Source organism: Ailuropoda melanoleuca, chromosome 2 (assembly GCF_002007445.2).
Source record: "Ailuropoda melanoleuca isolate Jingjing chromosome 2, ASM200744v2, whole genome shotgun sequence".
NCBI lineage: Eukaryota > Metazoa > Chordata > Mammalia > Carnivora > Ursidae > Ailuropoda > Ailuropoda melanoleuca.
The window spans coordinates 109,957,008-109,971,469 of NC_048219.1; the positions used below are offsets into that span (position 1 = coordinate 109,957,008).

At 37.3% G+C, this 14,462-nt stretch overlaps 1 protein-coding gene across 1 annotated transcript in view; it reads left to right on the top strand.

Annotated features, from left to right (window-relative positions):
* The window catches only part of THSD7B (thrombospondin type 1 domain containing 7B), an 848,738-nt gene that overhangs the window by 750,483 nt on the left and 83,793 nt on the right, over positions 1–14,462 (top strand). The window contains 1 exon segment of the mRNA XM_034654492.1: positions 8,518–8,668. Coding sequence (XP_034510383.1) covers positions 8,518–8,668 — 151 coding nt within the window.

The window sequence follows — 14,462 nt, forward strand, 5'->3', positions numbered from 1 at the left end:
AAATCAAGAAGAAAATATAGTTTAGTCAACTATTCAATTGCATGAGCACAAGAGTATCATTTCATGAGATTTAGGAAGCTCAGTTTCAAATGGACAGACAGTTCTCAAATCCTGTAACTCCCTGTGGAGTTAACTGTTAGACTCAAGTCAGTTGCTAAGGCAGAGCCTCTTATATATGTTGATTGTTCTTCAATATTGGTGAACTTAATGTATTCAGTAATTCGGTATATACCCACCATTTCTGAGACTTAGTCCCAGTGCTGCAAAATCACTGTTAGCCATGTTGGAAGAAGTAGTTATTGGTGAAACTATCACCAACCCAAGCAAATGGCTAATAGACAAATTGTCTTTCTTTCACTTTGTTCATTCCCCTTTCCTCTGGGGACTAGTGCGCTCACGCTGTCCCAGACTTTTTTCTCTTCAAAATCTATGTTTCCTGTGTCTTGTTCTCATGGTTTTAAGAAATGACTGATCAGCCTAGCTTATCAAGTAACAAGGAGATGAGCTGTGGTACCTCCCACTGTCATCCCACCCAGGCCTCTTAGCAGTACTAAAGCAAAATCTCAGGAGAGAAAGGAAAGGTTTAAGAGAATAAATTGCTACCGACAGAATTATGGCAGGCTGACTGAGGAAAAACATACTTAAAAAAGAAGGCCTTTAAGCCATACTTCTCAGCTCAAACTTACAGAGCTTGGTATAATACAAATAGCTACTGAATACCACTCTGTTATGAGGTGAATTGCATTCCCCAAAAATCTATGTATTGTAGTCCTAACCTTCAGTACCTCAAAATAAGACTATATTTGGAGATAGGCTTTTTAAAGAGGTAATTAATGTTAATGAGGTCATTGAGATGGGCCCTAATCCAATCTAATTCATGTCCTTATAAAAAGAGGAGATTAGGACACCGTGGCACAGAGAGGGAAGAGCATGTAAAGACACAGGGAGTGTAATCATCAAGACAGTATAGTACTGGCAAAAAAACAGACACATAGGTTAATGGAACACAATAGAGAACCCAGAAATGGACCCTCAACCCTATGTTCAACTAATCTTCAACAAAGCAGGAAAGAATATCCAATGGAAAAAGGACAGTCTCTTCAATAAATAGTGCTGGGAAAACTGGCCAGCCACACATAGAAGAATGAAACTGGACCATTCTCTTACTCCATACAGAGAGATAAACTCAAAATGGATGAAAGATCTAAATGTGAGACAGGAATCCATCAAAATCCTAGAGGAGAACACAGGCAGCAACCTCTTCGACCTCAGCCATGGCAACTTCTTGCTAGACATGTCTCTAAAGGCAAGGGAAACAAAAGCAAAAATGAACTATGGGGACTTCAACAAGATAAAAAGCTTCTGCACGGCAAAGGAAACAGTCAACAAAACTAAAAGGCAACCTACGGAATGGGAGAAGATATTTGCAAATGACATATCAGATAAATGGCTGGCATCCAAGATCTATAAAGAACTTATCAAACTCAACACCCAAGAAACAAATAATCCAGTCAAGAAATGGGCAGAAGACATGAACAGACATTTCTCCAAAAAAGACATACAAATGGCCAACAGACACATGAAAAAAATGTTCCTCATTATTCAGCATTAGGGAAATACAACTCAAAACCACAATGAGATACCACCCCACTNGAAACAGTCAACAAAACTAAAAGGCAACCTACGGAATGGGAGAAGATATTTGCAAATGACATATCAGATAAATGGCTGGCATCCAAGATCTATAAAGAACTTATCAAACTCAACACCCAAGAAACAAATAATCCAGTCAAGAAATGGGCAGAAGACATGAACAGACATTTCTCCAAAAAAGACATACAAATGGCCAACAGACACATGAAAAAAATGTTCCTCATTATTCAGCATTAGGGAAATACAACTCAAAACCACAATGAGATACCACCCCACTCCAGTCAGAATGGCTAAAATTAACAAGTCAGGAAACAACAAATGTTGGCAAGGATGCAGAGAAAGGGGAATCCTCTTACACTCTTGGAAGGAATGCAAGCTGGTTCAGCCACTCTGGAAAACAGTATGGAGGTCCCTCAAGAAGTTAAAAATAGAGCTACCTTATAACCCAGCAGTTACTAGGTATTTACCCCAAAGATACAAATTTATTGATCCGAAGGGGCACCTGCACCCCAATGTTCATAGTAGCCATGTCCACAATAGCCAAACTGTGGAAAGAGCCGAGATGTTCATCAATAGATGAATGGATAAAGATACACCCACACACACGCATACACACACATACACACACACACACGATGGACTATTACTCAGCCATCAGAAAGGATGAATACTTACCATATACATCAACATGGATGGAACTGGAGTGTATTATGCTGAGCAAAATAAGTCAATCAGAGAAAGACAATTATTATATGGTTTCACTCATATGGATTATAAAAAATAGCACAGAGGATCATAGGGGAAGGGAGGGAAAACTAGGAAGTCATCAGAGAGGGAGAAAAACTATGAGAGACTCTTAACTATAGGAAACAAGTTGAGGGTTGCTGGAGGGAAGGTGGGTGGGGGCATGGGGTAATTTGGTGATGGGTATTAAGGAGGGCATGTGATGTGATGAGCACTGGGTGTTATATGCAACTGATGAATTATTGAACATTACATCTGAAACTAATGATGTACTATATGTTGGCTAATTGAATTTAAATAAAAAATTAAAAAAAGAAGACAGTTTATCAGCCATCTACAAGTCAAGGAGAGAGGTCTCAGCAGATACCAACCTTTCCAGCACCTTGATCTCAGACTTAGGGCCTCAAGAATTGTGAAAAATAATTTTCTATTGTTTAAGGCACCTAGTCTGTAATATTTTGTTGTATGCTTAATGTGTATGATCACATTTAAATATGTGAAGCAGATTATCTAGGTATCTTGCATTCCAAACCATTATTGACCTTCATAACACTGTTATAATGAATAAAATAGCTTATCCTTCTCTTTCTTGAAACTTGCAAGCTGGAAGACACCTTCATGGTTCATCTTGGATTGCAATAATTTATTAATTCAAAAAATATTCCATGTATCAAGCAGTCTAAGCACTGGGGATAAAAAAATGAACAAAAAAAGTTCCTATCCTCAAATAACTTATAGCAGCAGAGAAAAAGACAAACACATAAATATAATGAAATGTCTTTGCTATGAAATGCCAAGAAAAAAATAAAATTTAGCTGGACTGATGGGGGATACTGTTTTGGAGAGGTTGGCCAGCAAAATATCCAAACAGAGATCTGAATAAAATGAGAGACCTGAATGAATATAAAAGATCTGTAGAAAGAAATCCCAGGGAGAAAGGGTATCCAAAGCAGAGACCTTCTTGGCTTGTTATAACAAGATGAATAAGAAGGTGTCCTGTATAGCTGATGCCAGTACTCAAATCATACAATCTTCTAAAATGAGGTAAAAGGATTTTTTTTTCTAACTGCCACTTGAAGCCATGAAATGTTCGAGACAGAGGAAATGACATAGTCTTATTTACATTTGAAAGGACCTTGTCAGATGTAGAGAAGGTATTTTGGGGTATATAAATAGAAGCAGAGATGAAGGTTTCAAAGACATTCAAGTATTCCAGGTGGGAGACCCTGATGGTTGGACTGGGCTTGGTAATAATGAAGGTGGTGAGAAGGTCACATTTGGACTATATTTGGAAGGTACAAACCACACACAGGATTTATTTATAAAGTGATTGTAGAGGAAATGACATAGTCTTATTTACATTTGAAAGGACCTTGTCAGATGTAGAGAAGGTATTTTGGGGTATATAAATAGAAGCAGAGATGAAGGTTTCAAAGACATTCAAGTATTCCAGGTGGGAGACCCTGATGGTTGGACTGGGCTTGGTAATAATGAAGGTGGTGAGAAGGTCACATTTGGACTATATTTGGAAGGTACAAACCACACACAGGATTTATTTATAAAGTGATTGTAGAATGTGGAAGAAAGAAAAGCATCAAAGAAGACCGCTAGGTTTAGTGCCTAACAATCATAGGAATGATGGTGCCATTTGTTGAGATGAGGAATATTAGAAGCAAGTTTGAGAGAGAAAATCAAAAGCTAGCTTTTGAACACATTAAATTTGCCTTCCAACTGTGACAATACGGACTGGAGTTCAGAGAGAGACAGTGGTATAAATTTGGGCATCAACAGCTTATACATTTGATATATATTGATAAGAAAAGACATAAGAAATTGAGCCCTGGGAACTCCAATATTCATAGGTGATAGCAAAGAGAAGGCTCTACAAATGAGACTGAGCAAGAGAATAAGGAAAACCAAGAAAATGGGAAGGCAAGAGGGCTTTTCAAGAAAAAGCCAGCCATCAGTTGTTTCAAATGTTCTCAGAAATTTACTAAGATGACCATTGACCGTTGAGTTTGGCAATGGGGAGTATGTTAATGATCCAGAGAAGAGGTTTCTCTGGAATGGTAACAAAAGTGTGATTAAACGAAATTATACTCGTGAAGGAAGTGGGGGGAAGGCTGTGGGAATAGCAAAATATGCTTCAAAGCAGTTTTGCACTGAGTTTTGAGTAGAAATGAGGTGACAATTGAAAGAACATATGGAATGGAAATTGATGATGTAGGATAGGTAACTGCAGGGGCATTTTCATTTGAGAACATTTTCAATTTCAGTCTTTTTTTTTTAATGTTTTTTTATTATATTGTGTTAGTCACCATACAGTACATCCCTGGTTTTTGATGTAAAGTTTGATGCTTCATTAGTTGCGTATAACACCCAGTGCACCATGCAATACATGCCCTCCTTACTACCCATCACCAGTCTAACCCATTCCCCCACCCCCCTCCCCCCTGAAGCCCTCAGTGTTTCTCAGAGTCCATAGTCTCTCATGCTTCTTTTTTTCTGGGCCAAGACTAAAAGCAAGAAAACTATGCTAAAAACCACTTTTTCATTCCCTCTGTATGGTGGATGTCTTTATTAGGACAGTAAAAGTTAGAACAAAAGTTCTGACTATAAATTTACATTTTCCCTTTTTACACTTTCCCTTTTTCCCTTTTTCATTTCTCATAGTCCATAGTCTCTCATGCTTCACTCCCCCTTCTGATTACCCCTCCTTTCTTTATCCCTTTCTTCCCCTGCCGATCTTCCTAATTTCAGTCTTTTTAAGTCTTTACTCTTCGGCTTGTCGGAATCCCCAGAAAAGTCTTTTCATAAATCATGCATGAAGTAGATCATCCTAGCAGCCAGTGTTTTGGGAACCTAATGGAAGAAGGTTGTTGATGTAGTAGACAGAATTGTGCCCCCCCCCCAAAGATGTTCACATTCTCATCCTTGAAATCTGTGAATCTGTTACCTTATATAGCAAAAGGGACTTTGCAAATGTGATTAGGTTGGGATTTTGAGCTGGGAAGATATTTCTGAATTGTCTGGGCAGGGACAGTTTATTCACAAGGGTTCTTAAACATGGAAGAGGAAATGGGAGAGAATGAGGAAAATGTGGTCACAGATGCAAGTCTGTTGGTTTTGAAGATGGAGAATGGGGCCATGCCCAGGGAATGCGGGTGGCTCCTGGAATCTGGAAAAAGGTAAGGAAGTGGTATCTCCTCTAGAGCCTCCAGAAAGCAACCCAGCTCTACTAAAGCACTAATGTTAGCTTTGTGGGATCCATGTTGGATTTCTATACTACAGAATCTATTACTACAAAATAATAAAATAATAATATTCATTCTTTAAACCACTAGGTTTGTGAATATTCTTCCAGTGTGTTAACTGTACTTAAACCCTTGTTTTCAATATGATATTCTCATCCTTAAGTGAGCCATGTGTTCTCCAGTCCAAAGAATGACTCTTTTTGTGACCCTCTCCAGATAATAAACCTTCAGTTACCTCTGGGGTGGGGGCATCACCTAGCCCTGTGGATTGTGGGAGATCCAAGGGCCCAGGTACTTCTTAAACATACTTTCAGTAAATCTTCCAGTTTTTCAGCGTCACCTTCAACCACATTTCCAGAAGTACTCAGTGCCACAAGTTCCTGATTTTTTTATGTGTTCTGTGGTGTAAATGGAGTTACTTTCTTTGTTTCCCCTCGAAGTCTTAGTATTTCATCTGTCTTGGTATGCTAAGTGAGTTACCTCTGGTTCATTTATTTTCCATTTGTTGTCTTTGTCCTCTCTCATGTTCTTTGTCCTTGTAAGGTAATGCCATTCCCCCCACCTTGGGTTTTGGAGTTTTCTGTGTTTGTGGGGTTTTTTGTGTTTTTGTAACAAATTCCTTATGATTGTTTTGTGGCATATTAGGAGTGACTAATATGACTAATATAACAAATGCATACATTCAAATGGACACCACTAACCAGAAGTCTTATCTCTTCTTTCTCAGTGAAGTAATAAAAGAACATCACCAGAGAGCATGCAGGCAAGAAGGAAAGCAATTTCCAGCTTTTAAGTTTGTCCGGAACAAGACACATAAGCTATTTTGTGGTCCCTCTTTCCACTGTTTACTATTACCACAAAAGAAATTAAAGCCCATAGATGACTCTATACCATGCCTCCCTATATTAGAAGACATTACTTACATCTTCTGTTCTGTGTTAACCTTGTTTATACAATGTACAGTTTTTCATTACTTGGCACCTCATAAACCTTACTTTGTTTTATACAAGATAATAGATGACTTTGAAATTTTCCTGAATTAAAAAAAATTGTATGTATAAAAGAAACTTCTAATGTATAGGATAATTCATTCTAGCCTAGCATGATTTGGGGGGCATCAATAGCTCTCCATCATATCTGTCTTAAAATGCTTCCCCCTTGACTGTGGCATTGTGTCTCAAGTGATCAGATCAGCAAATGGCACCATTTATCTCATTGTCATTGTCATTTTCACCTTCACTTTGATTATCATTAGAAGAAAAGTGTCATAACAATAGGGATCTTATCTCTTTTTTTCTTTTTCTTTTTTCTTTTTTCTTTGGTCTGTACCCCAGCAGCCAGGCAAGGGGCTGATACACAGTCAGCTCCCAAAAATATTTACTAAATGAATTATTATTAACAAATACTAAGTTTGTATTCCATGCCTCACAAAAGAGGCTTGTATGTAGCTAGTCTTTCTTAACCATTTTTGAAAAAATAATTCAAACATAAAATTCTAATAGATTTAATATAAATACAGAGAAATGCCCACTTACAGGGTATAGTTGAATGGATCTTTGCAACAGGGATGCAACTATGTAACCAGCTCAGAGGCCAAGAAACAAAATATTACCAGGACTACCTTAAGCCCCTAGTAGTAAGTACCCATTCCCCCAAAGGTAACCACTATTCTGACTTCTGACAGCATAGATGAATATTGCCTATTGCTTTCTATGAATGAAATCATACAGTATATTCTTTTGAGTCTAGCTTCTTTTGTGCAGCATTCAATTTTTGAGCTCCACCATGCTCTGTCATGTGACAGTAGCTCATGCATTCCCACCATTTACCACAATATATTTATCTATTGACCTTGATGAATATTTGGACTCTTTCTAGCTTGGATGATTATGATCAGTGCTAATATGAATACTTTCTATCAGGTTTTTTTTTTTCTTTTTTCGTGCACATTCATACACATTTCTTTTGTGTATGTAAATAGGCATAGAATTGTTGGGTCACATGATATGTATGTGTTGCCCTTTCGTAGATACTGCCAACTAGTTTTCCAAAGAGTCTATGCTCCAAACAGCAGAGTAAGAAGAGTTACAGTTGTTGCATGTTCTTGCCAACCCTTGATATTTTCTGTATTTTTTATTGAAGCCATTCTAGTGGACATATAGTGGTGTGACACTTTGGTTTTGATTTGATTTTGAATCAGTAGCATCTGGCCTTTGCCAGCACTTATCTCAAATTATCTCAAAGCCCGATACAGATTAGGGCAAGCATCTGTATACCATGTGTTCGGATGCCTCATGGAAAAGCTTACATATTGCCCATTGGTTTATGATACCAAAAGTCCTTACTGAAATGCAGAAAATACCTGAAAGAAAAACACGTTCAGTTAAGCTTCACATTCCTTGGCCATGACCTCGGATGTGCTGGACAGAGATTATTTGGATGATGTGAGATAGAAACGTAGGAAAAGTCTAAGAGTCACAGAAACTAGGAAGGCTCTCACTATTACAAAGTGATGAACTCATTCAGAGAAGAGCCTTTAAGATTTGTTACAGTAAAAAGAAAATTCACTCTGTGCTGGACCTGAGTAAAAATAGCGTAGGTCTCTTGAGAAGGAGAGTTCTTCAAGGATGGCAGTGGACCTCAGTCTTCCCATTGTTCTCTCTCGTTCTGCTAACTGGAGGGTTAGCACTCAATAAAGGTCAGCTGGCTGAAGAAGGAACTTTTTTTCCCTTTGATTTTTCTGCCGTTTTTATTTTATGTTTAATTATCTTTGAGGGGTAAGTAACTATGGTATATCATAACTATTTCAAATTTATTCTCCACTGTTTTAAGTCTCCACTGTTTCATCCTTGGTCTTGCCTTGCAGATGTGTGAACACTGCTGATAGTGTAGGGGGAGCCGTGGATAACAGCCTGTGCAGCCAGGATGAAATTCCCCCGGAAACCCAGTCCTGCTCTCTTCTGTGTCCCAGTGAATGTGTCATGTCTGAGTGGGGACCTTGGAACAAATGCCCACAGGTAATTTCTCTTCCCTTGTCATCACCCTAACCCTCCAGCGCTGCCTTCACTGTTGGCCACGATGCATTCAGAGTACTTGCTCTCCAAAACATTCTTCTAGTAACACAAGAACATAATTTTACCTAAGAAGGAAGAAAAAAAAATTTAAGCAAGCGAGACTGAGCAATTTAAAATGCCAGTGCTTCTTTTAAGGCCTTTATCATGGGAACACGAACAAGGAAAATGAGCCTATAATGATCACACTAGGATTCGAACGCACACCCATTGTTAAAGGGGTCTTCTTTAGTACCAAAATGATTCTCATTATAATCTCTTGGTTCTGTTCCATTTTTACCCTGGCAGAATCAATTATATCTTAGTAGCTCAACTCTACTGTGTAATTTAGCTTCTGTTCGTGATGATATGTTTTTGTCTTTTGCTGTTTTCCCAAAGATGAGGTGTTCTTTTGTCATGTTCTTCTTCCAAAGCTGACAAAGAAAAAAAAGAAAAAGAAAAAAAAACCCCCTTTTTAAAAATCTAAACCATTTGCCTTTATTTTTTTTCCTTTTTTAAAAAAATGGAAACATTACGTGACTATGGAAAAATAAATATTCCTCAAATAGAATGGTTCCATTTAATATTCTCAGAAGCTAAAGTCTGATATTTTAGACTTGTATTTCAGCTTAAACAGCTAAAAGAGAAAATGAGGATAAGGAATATGTTATATGGCTGGCTCCAAACATTAGGAAGGGAGACTTAGGTTTACTCTGAATTCAGTGGTAATACAATTTGTGGTAAGATAGTGTAATATCTTTGTATAGAAATGGAAAATATTTTTGAAATCAGTTAATATCCTCTATTTGCAGTTTTGAATTCTTGATTTATCATCAATTTTTGCAATCTTATCTTTGACATTTCCATAATTCTATTCCTGAAAGAGATTTCCCTTTGTTATTATTTTTTCTTTGTTGAGTTGTTTTTGGGGCTAGGACAACACAATATTAAGATGAAGAGGTATTAATTAAGGGTAATTTGTAGGAATGGAATGTTGGTTCTTCTTATTTTGTGTGTAATTTATAATAAAAGTTAACACTTATTGAGCACTTACTACATGCAAAGGACATGTAAAATTATTCTCTTTAGTCCCCATAACAATCCTACTAAGTACATACTATTATCAGTCCCATTGTACAGATGGGATACTGATTCTCAGGAAGGCTAAGTAGCTTGCACTGAATAAGTGATGCAGGTAGGCTAAACTATCTGATGAAGCCAAAGCCTTTGCTCTTATGTCCTTGGGTGAATTAAAGTGGATTTAGAACCATACTTTTCTTTAAGATGTAGCATTTATTTTAAGAATAAAGCAAGTTAATGGTCTGATTATTTTATGACTACATATGTGTAGTCATAGGTACATATATTCACACTTCAGAAAATGTGGCAGCATACATTCTTTATTAATCAACTTGCAGAATTAGCAATCTGAATAAGTAAATGTAGAGGTCACGATCTTATTCACTTTGCTTTTTTTCTAATTTGCTCATAGTAAACTCCATTAAGCTATAACCACTTTCAATGAAAATGTTGCCCTTTTAAGTCAAGGATTCTGGCTACTGAGCTAAAATGTCTGTTATAGGAGCATTTTATACAATGTTGTGATGACCTGGCATTTTGTGTTTATTTCTTTGGGTTTCTAAGAGGCAATTTCCTTTAAGGTTTACTTTTCCAAACTTAATTACACCATTTTTGGAGCATTTAGAAACTGGAGACAGAGAAAACGTTTCAGATGACATAGGCAGTTACTTACTGGTCAGTGTGGAGGGAGAGCGTTGGCCTGTCAAGTGCTTATGCACCTGCTAAGGCACATTATCTCCATCATCATCATCATAGCTATGACAACAGTAATAACTTTCATTAAGCACATCTTATGTAATAAGCACTGTGCTGGAATTTTATAACACTGTGCTGTGATGATAGACATTTTTCCACAGTTACTCAGGTCCATTTGACCATAGTGGCCTAGCTCTTTCTCATATGCCACACTGCTCTCAAGTGTAAATAAAGACTCTAAAATGAAAAAAAAAATGGTAATCAGGGCCCATACCTGATTATTTTCCTCATCCCTTAAATATGTTACATAATTTTAATAAAATTGCAGCATCTTAGCATAATAGCCCAACATCATAGGTGCTTAAGCAATACTTGACAATGATCACAGTCATGATTATAGCGAAGTTAGCAATCTGGCTCTTTGTGCTTGAAGTTTAATTAGCACTTCAATGTGCATTTTCTGAGAAAAATAAAACAATTATTGTGTAATTGTTCTCTATAGCATGTTCTGATTCATGGATATAAATATCGGCCATTATTTTACCAAATTCCCCTTTGATAGTCTGCATGCAGTGTGACATGTGTTAATAGGACCAATTCACTATGTTTCTCTTTGATCTTTTTCTTCCCATGGTACTTCTTCAGAGTCAAACACATAACCAAACAAACAAACAAAAGCCCACCCTACTCCCCCACTGAAAAACAAATTCAGGATATTTCTGAAACAAAAATATGTTTCTCTTATGTATCTATAAAGTCCTCTGAAATTTATATTTTGATTTAGCTATAAAATCTATATTTAATGTGAAATAAGCTTAATATGTTTTAAACATAGTAAAGTAAGTAGATTTGCCAGTTAACTAAAAGAAACTTAGCAAAACCAATTAATCAAGTAAAACTATGCCTTGAATTCCCAGTATGTGTCCTACACTCTGAGGCCAAACGTATATGACAGACCATCGCGGCTACCAAGGAATCGTAGTCCTCAGCATCTTTGTAAGTGCATACTGTGTATGGATCACAAAGGATTCAATAACTGAGTAGCAGTGTTTATCAGTTCGCACAGTGTTTACTAATAAAGTGGTAGGCAATATGTAAAGTGATTAAGTATGCTTGCTAACTTCTGCGTCAATGACTTTCACAGTAGCACGCATAAGAAGCATCTGGAATGCTTAAAACACACAGCAGCTCTGCCCCGTCCCAGAGATTCTGATTCAGTACGTCTGGGTGGGGCCCAGGAGTTGGCATTTAGAAAGTGGCCAGGTGATGCTGATTCTGCTATTCCGGGAAACACACTTTGAGTCACAAGGCTGTCGGCCATTACGTTCAAGCTATATTTTTTCTCAACCTCACCGTAATCACAACTCTTTGTTGAATATTGAGTAAACATTAGTATTAAGTGGTTACCTAGCTTTTATTTGCAGGTGCTTTCCATGTGCCAGACAATGTGCTTGGCACTTTATATTTATTTTCCTACATAACCTGCAGAATGCCACTACAAAATTGGTACTATTATTCCCCCAATGTATACATGAGTAAACGGAGTCCCAGGTTAACCTGCTGCTATTAAAGAGCTAGTAAAAGGCACAGTGACTACGTAAACCCATGTACATAACCCCTAACCACTACAAAAGAGACAAAATCCGTGTTTCCTGTCCTAGAGAAGATGCTAACCTATAAAATCTCTTGTCCCCTTTCCTGGTTTACTTTGGTTATTGTATTGGTAAAGGAAGATATTTCTAAGTGGCGTAATCTACTTCATTTGAGTAGTTTGCCGAGGAGGGAAAGAAAAGGAGTCACAAAGGAGCATGTGATCTAATGCCCAGGAACACTTGCTGGCTGTGGGACTGTGAACACGTTACTTAAACCTCTGAGTTACAGGTTGCTCATCAGGAAAATAAGGACAAAGATAATTGTTTTTCTGGAAAGATTATTTATTTATTTATTTTAAATTTTTTCTTTTTAAAGATTTTATTTATTTGACAGAGAGAGACAACCAGCGAGAGAGGAAACACAAGCAGGGGGAGTGGGAGAGGAAGGAGCAGGCTCCCAGCGGAAGAGCCTGATGCGGGGCTCGATCCCATAACCTGGGGATCATGCCCTGAGCCAAAGGCAGACGCTCAACGACTGAGCCACCCAGGCGCCCCTAAAAGATTATTTAAAGATTAGAGATAATGTTTATAAAGTGAACAGTACAGAGTATTACTTAATACAGGTTTTAAAAAAAAAAGAAGAAAAAGAAGCAAACCAAAGCTCCCCCTTGCCTTGTTTACAGTGTGTTTGGGAAACCTAAGACAGGTTGCTATATATTTTCTAAGTCATACAGGAAATATCCCTTCTTTCACCAAAATAGGTTATTATATGATCTTACAGAAGTAAAATGTCACCTCCTTTGCTGAAAAATGACTTATGCCTAATTTGATAACAGTCCCAAAAAAAAGGTGTCAGAAAGATAACTTTAAATGAATGGGTCACTGACCTTAAAGTGACTGCCAATTGCAGACCACACCAAAGAGCAAATAAGACAAAGGCATTAAAAATTGTGTTGGGATCATGTTAACTGTATTGGCAAGAACTGGAGACTATAAATGGATCAAGCAAAACAAACACAAGTCAAGGCAGAATTTGAAAAAAAAATGGAAAACTATGTGTTTCACTTATTTTTATGTTCTTGTTTTTTCACGTTCTCACAACACACACACACACACACACACATCTCATTTCTTTTTTTGACTCCAATATGCTCACTTCTCTAGAATGCTTTAATCGGAAAGAAAGCTTATGAAACTGTACATTTAAAAACCTTTGCAATAGTGTTCACTCTTGAAAGGTATGCATATATGTGTATAAATACACATGTGTATGGGTACATACATGACATACATTTATATAATAGTTCATTGTTTATTACCAAGTATTTATCTTTTGTCTACCTAATCTTAATTATTTCCCATTTTAATCTTTATTCTTCATATTATGCTGATGAGTATTATTCATAGAATCATATTCTTCAAGAGAGATTTAAAAATATCTAAGTTCAGAAACTGCTCAGCCCTTGACATATCTAAAAGAATATATAGTTCTCTTCATGTATGCTGCCAATCCTTATAGAAATTTGCTATTGAGTAATACAGATTTTCTATTTGTGACTCTCTTTGAAAGCTCAACAAAGGAATTTCTTAAACAATAATGTTTATAGGAGAAAGCAAAGAGGATCCTGGAGGCGAATTTCCAAACTGATGTATACTTTACAGAAGCAAGCTTTCATAAACCCTCTCCAGAAAGATGACTTAAGTTTAGCAAACCTACTTGAACCTTAGTTGATTCACTGCCAGCTGAATGCATCAAAAGCCAGTTAGAGCTATAGCCAGGCATCCCCTTACACTGTAGGAACTAGAGACTCGTTGGTCTGCATGCAACCTCATGATCAAACAGTGACTCTAAATCTTTGCCTTATCACCAGGACAACCTCTGAAGAAGCACCACAAAGGAAAATTTTGCAAAGAAACTATATAGGGCTGAAGTGCAATTGAATCTGGATTCTTTTATGGTCTTAATATTGCGCTTCCAAAGGACTTCGTATGTCTATACATTTTCCTCGGACTCTGTGTGCAGGATACGCTAGTGAAAGGCAGTACAAGAACAGACTGACAGATACACACTACCATTACTCTTCCAGGTGAAGAAACGTCTTTAAAAGAGAAAGAGAAATGTAGAAGAATTTTCTAAGTCCTCCAGAATTAAGCATTTGAGGGTTAAGAAAAACCTTATTTTGGGGGCTCCTGTGTGGCTCATTCAGTTAAGCATCTCATTTCGCCTCAGGTCATGATCTCAGGGTCCTGGGATCAAGCCCCACGTGGGGCTCCCTGGTCAGTGGGGAGTCTGCTTGTCCCTCTCCTTCTGCCCCTCTCTCTGTTCATGTTCTCTCTCTCAACAAAATAAATAAAATCTTTAAAAAAGAGAAAAAAAGAAAAACCTTATTTTT